Raw genomic sequence first — 7,930 nt, forward strand, 5'->3', positions numbered from 1 at the left:
GGTTTTCAGAGGCCTGCTATTTCAGAAGTGGATGGCCAATCCTTCTTCCTAGTCTTGGCCATCCACTTCTGAGATAGCAGGCCTCTGAAAACCCTATGTACAACAGAACACATTTAGATAACAGAAAAGGCAAAGGAGGTTGGAAGAAGGTGTAATCATAGGGTCGCACAATTTGATGGGTGGAGGGAGGGACGGGTAAAGGAAATGGGAAACATCTGGTGTGAAAAATAATGTACACAAACTTTGTAAGTAAACCAGTATAAAATAAAAATTTTATTAAAAGAAAAGATAAAGAAGGGTTCAGAGCTTTGTACACAGGGCCACTGTAAGCCGCAAGCAACTCAATGACAGATACCACCACCACCACCACCACTACCAAGCAGGTTGACTGGATCCAAGTAAGATGGGGTCTCTATCCTAGTGGGTTCCTATAAATAGGAACTAACACCATGGTATTGGGTTTTTGTAAAGTACAGGGGGAAACAAACAACATTTTTTAAATTATGGAAATAAAAAAATTGTTTCGGGAATACTTATCAACATTCAAATTATTTTTCATTTATATCACTATGCACTCCAATGGACTATTTTGAAATAAAGAAATAATTTTACCAGAATATTGCAAATGACAAACGGCAGTGAGAAGCATAAAGGGCGCACTCAGTAACCCTGGTGAGGATATGAATGGTTAAAGGTCTCTAAAGGCAAGTGATACTTAATGAAGCTGGGAAAAGATTTTGTCAGGCAAAGAAGGGGGAAACAATGGGCAATTCAGGAAACATTAAGAGCACACATCAAATTATTTCCTCAAGAGGATGATTTCACTTGTTTTCCATAAGAAGTTCAGTGTAAAATGTGCAATAATGAATAAACAAAAGAGGAGGAGGGAGAAGACTTCACTGTGACAGGAGCGAATAAAATGAAAGGTTAGGTTGCAGAAGTGTGTGTGTGTGCAAAGGTGGGTATGGAGGAACAGGGTCAGGTAACAATGAGAAGAGGACCAGAAGGTATAATCTACTTTTATATATTGCTTTCAAACTTAATCTAAGGAGAAACAAGTGAATAATGCTAATTCAGTTGATGGTTACTAATAGAACATTCAGACAAGCCCCAAAACTAAGTAATTATCAGGGACAAATACCACCTTTGCTTTGTTTCTATCTTTTCCTCACATCAGTATGTATATGTGGTTTTCACGTTAGACACCATAGTTTATTCTGGTTGGATTATCTTGGGTTTTGCTAACACCAAAACCCCTTACTTACACTTCTGTTTTTCTCCAATTTCCAATTAACAAACGGGTCACTCCCCCCCCCCCAACATATTCCAAATGCCTTGAGGAGCTGAGCCAACAAGAAAATCTGTTAAACGAAACAGAGCAGGTATCTCTTTCATTGATGCATACTGTTCACCATGACTGTCCATCAACTCCAATTACTGGAGCAACCAGTACTCTTAACAGTAGTTCTTTGAACACCTTCAGTGCTTCCCACGTAATCATACATTTACGTAAACGTGGTACATTTCCGAATGAGTCGCAGGCGACTCGACGGCACATAACAACAACATACGAACAAGAATACGATTTCAAGAAGCTAGAACTCAAGCTCATCTGGCCTTTGCACTAAACACCTAGGAGGAGTAGGGAACTCATTAGGGTTGGGTCTTTGCCTCCACTGCAACAACCGGGGACTTGATCTTATGCTTGTGCCCGCAAGGGTCCACTACGAAGGTGAAGACAGAGCGAAATAAAACCGACTCTTTGCAGCTCTTCAAAAATGCTGCAAACAATGCCAAACATCTCAGGATGTTTCTACAACGACCAACCACCCTGGGGATAAGAACGAAGTTAAGAAGTCCTTGTTCCTGAAAAGGCAGGGTCAAGAATGGGCGCCGATCACTTACTTGGGGCGGACACCATGAGCAACTCGGAAAGGTCCGGGTACATGCGGTCCTCTTGTAACTGGCGGTCGATGAGGCGTCCGGCATTTTCCAGCGCTTCCTGCAGGGCTGCGGCCGCCGTTGGGGCGGGCGTCGCCGTGCCCAGCAGAGAAGACGGCATCTCTAAGATCAGAGATACTACAGACCCTGTTTCAGACACCAATGTCTGGAAAAGACCCCAAAAGAGGTGGAAAACCAAAGACCAAAGACAAGACAGGCGCCTCAGGACGCGCGCGCCAAACGCCGGCTGCGGCGCCTCCGAGTGACGCCCTTCCGGCACATCCAGCGCGGAATTCGAAAGCTGCGTGTTAGAGATGGGGGAAGGGATCGGCCGCAGGGCTTGGTCGTTAAGGGTGGAGCGGTGGTCTTCTGTTTTGGGCGTGGGGTGGGGTTGAATGTTTGGGGTAAACGGTGGAAAGGGGAGGGAGGGAAGGGAAAACGGGAGGAACAGAGGAAGGGGCGGGTGGTGTAGAGTGGGAAGGGAAAGGACGGGAGGAGGGAGCGGGACCGGGTGGGTGGGAGCTGGGCGGGAGAGAGAGGCGGGCGGCCGAGGCTGCTCTTGTTCCGGGCTATTTCAGCGCGCGGGGGATCTTGGGCTTGGAATTTTGCAAAAACTGCAATCCCGCAACTGTCAAGTTTTTTGGTTTTTTTGTTGTTTTGTGTTTTTTTTTTTAATGTAATGACTGTAGTAATCAGTTTATTACACAGATTAATCATTCTTGAACGTACAAGCTCCAGAGGAGCAATTGGGTCATTAAGTATACACAAGTATTTCCATCAAATGTATTTTCACCCTTACATCCAGATAGACCTAAGTAGTTAAAAACTTAAGAAAAATAAGAGCTATTACCTATGTATTAACTGAGAAACCACATATAAACCAAAGAATATGGAAAAGAAAAGGAGGTTGAAAGGAGGAAGAATAAAGGAGTTGGGAGATGTAAAAGAACTGGGAACAAAGCCCATTACTTTATGTACTTATGTACTAATAATAGCTCCAATCCACTTAAATGCTGACCAATTAAACTTAAACCTCAAAATATAGGATGTGTGGTTGGCCATAACTTTCATCTTAGACGTAGGTCCTTCAGAATAAAATGAAAACAGAAATAAGCTTCACGTTCTTCACCTTGTTTTTCTTAACTGTTTTAGGTTTAAAAGATTCCACTTAAAAACATGGACTCGGTGACAGAAATGGAGCTGGAGAGAATGAGATCATTTCAGAAAGAATTGGAAATTTTCTTTGCCGTGTCATTGATGAATGGAATTTGTATTCGTATTGGGATTGCATGGAACTTGTAGATTGCCTTTGGTATAAATGTCATTTTCACAAAAAAAAAAAAAAAAAAAAAAAAGATTCCACTTAAAAGCAAACTCCTACAGGTTAGTGGAGCTGTTTTTCCCATCCAAGCACACACCATTCTCACTACCCTTCACCTTGCCATTATCCAAATATAAGTCAGTAAAGAAAGTCTCACACTTAGGTTATGCCTGGAGAACTGGCTTGTCACACACACACACTTCTTTGCTAGGAGGCAATGTTGGTACAGGAGTACAGTATTTCTAGTTTGTTGTTCCAAGTATGTACAACACGCAGCACTGCTGTATCAGGTAAACATGTGCACAGGGGAAGATGAGGTGTGGGCTCATAGAAAGCAGTCAAATGGAAATCAAAAGGACTTTCAGAGTTCCCCTATCTTTATTTGTAGAGGTTATCCAATAATTTCTTTACTTACATCGCATACTTCTGAGTCCATTCCCGAGCTATTCTGTTGTACTTTTCTCCATTCCCGAGCTATTCTGTTGTACTTTTCTCTATCTGTTTTGTAGATCCGAGCAATCTCAGGCACTAAAGGATCATCTGGATTGGGATCACACAACAGAGAACAGATGGACAAGAGTACTTTTGAAATAGTGCTGGAGACCACTGCGACCGTAGAATATCAAGACAAATGCTGCCATTACTGTTAATATTTGGATGATAAATTCTTGTTGTAAATGCAACCTTAGCTGGTTTGAAGGGGTAATCTGTTGGGAAATGAATTGTCAAGAAAAATACTCCACCCTGATAGGGACTGTCATTTGGCCCCATTATTGTAGCTTGCCAATGGAACACTTGTGGATTCTCTTTAGAGCCATCGTGGGAGGCGGGTGGCGGCAGCCCCCGGGGCGGGGACGGGGACAGGGAAGGGGCGAGGGGACGCGAGGCCGCCTCGGTGATCCCGGCTCAGCCGGAGAAGACCGGGAGTTCGGGAGTGAGGGCCCGTTCGGTCGGGCTGAGGGCCGAGGCCCACACGGCTCCCGAGCCTGCCGCAGGGGTCACCGCATCACCCGGTGGCGGCCCCTTTATGCCAACTGTCAAGTTTTTAAGAGTACGCCTCCACTGTTCAGTAAACTTCCAAGAGGGATTAAATGTAGGCAGTCTGTGGAGAAACGGGTTCTATATTATAACTCAAATCCGCACTAGATTCCTTTGCCAAGGGCTTCGGTCACTGTAAATGACAAGTTACCTGTCATTTCAGTTTATGGATTACCACTATTTGGATTTGAATTAAAATGTAATTTGTCTAAGAGATACTATTTATGTTGTAGAGCTCCTGCCGAGTTTAATTTCTCATTATTGCATAGAAGAAGCAGACGATTTTTAATTCATGTTTTCATTCCAGCTACATACAGACCCCACCTACAATATATTTGTTGTTTTGAGTCGGAACCCATGCATAGGTGACCCTCCCTCGCGCTGACTTTCAGAAACAGTTAATCCCAAACAGTGTGCCTTTGGGATTGCAGCACAGCTTTTTGTCACTAGGTCGCCTGAGCTGTAACTATATGGGGCCCGAGTTCCCCACATGCAAGCACTACCACTCCACTCGGTTATAAAAGGAGATGCATACCAAAAGTCAAAGGATTCATAGCTAGTTCAGTCTACTAACCATATGTTGTTATGTGCTGTTGAGTCAGAACCAACCTAGATAGCCCCATGGTGGTTTTCAAAGGCTGTAAGTCACATAGGAGAAGATTGGCAAAAGGGTCTTCTGCAAGGCAAATAAGGGATTTGAACTGCTTGCCTTTGGATTGGCAGTGCAACTCCTTACCCACTGAGCCACCACATAAACTGTACTGGACTGTAAAATTTTTCCATGAATTGAGAAAATTTATTTTAACAAATATATATTTTTAAGGTATAATATCTAGGTCTCTAGTTTTTAGGTGACTGCTACAATGGGCTTTTTCTGTGTCAGGAAGTGTGAGGAAGGCACAGGATAGAATAGAGTTCAGATCTTTTGGGTCATATTAGACTTGAGGGCACCTAAAAACAACAACTGCCAAAATGACTTTGGGGTTCACTTAAAGATGTTTACTTGTGCTTGTCTTATTTGACTACACAAAAGAATGCTAATGTTGTTGTTATGTGCCTCCTAGTCTCACCTTAGTCTTCAAACTTTACCACTGGACCAGTAGGCAACATCATGATGATGTTGTTATTCTTATGTACAATACAGTCAGAACCAACCCATAGCTGACCCTCCAGGTGAATTTTCAGAGGCAATTAATTGCAGGGGAGGAGATTGCCCATCATTCTCCCGTGAAGCAGCTGGTGGCCTTGAACTGTGTGACTTTGAAAGTACAGCTTTTTGCCACTAGGCCACTAAAGCTCCCTAACATCATGATGATGTTGTTATGTGCCTTCAAGTCACCTGCGACTCATAGCAACACTACAACAGCCCTAAACCTGCTCTATTTGGTGCCAATCTTACTGTCTCAGACACACCTACCCCATTTACCCCAGTCACTGAATCAATCCATCTCATCAAGGGTCTTCCTCTCTTGCACTGTCCCTCCACTCTTCCAAGCATGATGTCCCTCTCCAAGGACTGATCCCACCTCACAACATGTCAAAAGTATCTCAGACAAAGCTTCAGAATCCTTGCCTCCAAGAAGTAGCCTGGTCTCACCCTCTCTAGGATGAACTTGTTTGTTTTCCAGCAGCCCATGGTATATTCAACACGGTTTTCCAGCACCACACCTTGAAGGCATCAATTCTTCTATCATCCCTAGTCATTGTCCAGCTTTCTGATGCATAGCAAGTAATTGCAAAGATCATGGCCTGGATCAGGCACAACTTTAGTCTCTAGTCTTCAGTACTTTGGAGAGGTCTTTGACAGCAGACCTTCCCGATGCAATTTGTCTCTTGATTTCCTGGCTGCTGGTACCAGGAATGTTAATTGTGGAACCAAGCAAACTAAAACTCTTAATAATCTCAATCTCTTCATCATCCATAATGATGCTGCCAGTTAGCCGAATGGTGAGAATCTTTGTTTTCTTGATGTTGATCTTCAAATGATATTTAAGGCTGCAGTTCTTTTTTTAAATTTTATTATTTTTTGTGCATGTACCGTCAAATCAGATCTGACTTCTACAGGAGGAAATTGTCCCTCCTTCTCCGGCAGAGCATCTGGTGGATTTGAACCGTGTACCTCTGGGATTGCAGTACAGCTTCTTGCCACGAGGCCACCAGAGCTCCGCTAAGGCTGCAGTTCTTGACTGCAGCAAGTGCTTTAGGTCCTCCTCAATCTCAGCAAGCAGGGTTGTGTCATCTACATAACCACAGATTGTTAATGAGTCTATCTCCAATCCTGATGCCACAAATCTCATACAGCCCAGCAACCCAGATAATCTTTTCCACATATAGATTAAAAAGGTATGGAGATACACTTGTCACAATTTTGAACCATGCAATGTTTCCTTGCTCTGTTCTGATGACAGCTTCCTGGTCTAAGTATGTTGTTGTTGTTGTTGTTGTTGTTTTGTGCCGTCGAGTCGTAGACGACTCATAGCGACCTGATGAACGAACTGCCTGAGCACTGTTCAGACATAGAGTTTCCGGAGGCAAGCCATTTCGGAAGTGGATGCCGCTCCTGCTTCCAGGCTTGTTTTAGTCGGGAAGCGCCAGCCAACACTGCCCACCATGGGTACCCGTTACCACGGCTTCACATAATCACAATCAAGTGTTCTGGAATTCCCATTCTTCTCAGAGTCAGCCACAATTTGTTGTGATCCACACAGTTAAATGCCTTTGCATAGTCAATGAAACACAGACATTCCTCTGGTACTTTATGCTTTCAGCCAAGATCCACCTGACATTAGCTATAATATCCCTAGTACCATGGCCCTTTCTAAACCCAGTCTGCACTTCAGGCAGTTCTCTGTTGATGTGCTGTTCCAGTTGTTTTTGGAGGATAATCTTCAGCATAGATGGAAGATTGAAGCTGTCAACGACTTCATCTTACGTGGATCCATAATCAATATACTTGATACAAGAAGTCAGGTGATCAGGATACAAATTGCACCGGGTATGCCTACAATCAGAGACCTCTCCATATTACTGAGGAGCAATGGTGTTACCTTGAGGAACTAAGGTGCACCTGCTTCAGATCATGGTCATTTCAATCATTTGCTATGCTGCTGAGAGCTGGAAAATGAATATGATGACAGAAGGAAAAATGATGTCTTTGAAGTGTGGTGTTGGTGAAGAGTACTGAATATTCCATGTGGTCGTTGTTATGTGCCCATCGAGTCATTTGCAACTCATAGCGACCCTATGTACAACAGCCCTAAACCCTGCTCTATCCTGCGCCAACCACACTGCCTCTGACACACCCTTCCCGATTACCCCAGTCACTGAATCAATCCATCTCATAGAGGGTCTTCCCCTCTTGCGCCATCCCTCCACCCTCCCAAGCATGATGTACCTCTCCAAGGACCTGACCCTCCTTGCAACATGCCCAAAGTATATCAGACGAAGCCCCAGAACACTTGCCTCCAAGGGGTAGCTTGGTTTAACCTTCTCCAGGTTGAATCTGTTTGTTTTCTTGGCAGTCCATGGTACCTTCAATACTCTTCTCCAGCACCACAGCTCAAAGGCATCAATTCTCCTTCTGTCCTCCCTGGTCATTGTCCAACTCTCTGATGCATAACAAGTGATTGC

At 43.9% G+C, this 7,930-nt stretch overlaps 1 protein-coding gene and 2 pseudogenes across 2 annotated transcripts in view; all 3 read right to left on the bottom strand.

The window, feature by feature from the left end:
* NUP155 (nucleoporin 155kDa) overlaps positions 1–2,062 on the bottom strand; it is an 81,298-nt gene extending 79,236 nt beyond the window's left edge. For both annotated transcript variants that reach the window (XM_006889535.1, XM_006889534.1), the window contains exon 1: positions 1,906–2,062. In XM_006889535.1, the coding sequence (XP_006889597.1) occupies positions 1,906–2,062 (157 nt within the window). The remainder of the gene's footprint in view (positions 1–1,905) is intronic.
* Positions 2,063–2,163: 101 nt separating this feature from the next.
* On the bottom strand, positions 2,164–4,051 carry LOC102844634 (annotated as a pseudogene).
* Positions 4,052–4,168: 117 nt separating this feature from the next.
* The window catches only part of LOC102845041, an 11,859-nt pseudogene continuing 8,097 nt past the window's right edge, over positions 4,169–7,930 (bottom strand).

Source organism: Elephantulus edwardii, unplaced genomic scaffold (genome assembly GCF_000299155.1).
Source record: "Elephantulus edwardii isolate Elephantulus edwardi_28Jun2011 unplaced genomic scaffold, EleEdw1.0 scaffold00079, whole genome shotgun sequence".
In the NCBI taxonomy this organism is placed as follows: domain Eukaryota; kingdom Metazoa; phylum Chordata; class Mammalia; order Macroscelidea; family Macroscelididae; genus Elephantulus; species Elephantulus edwardii.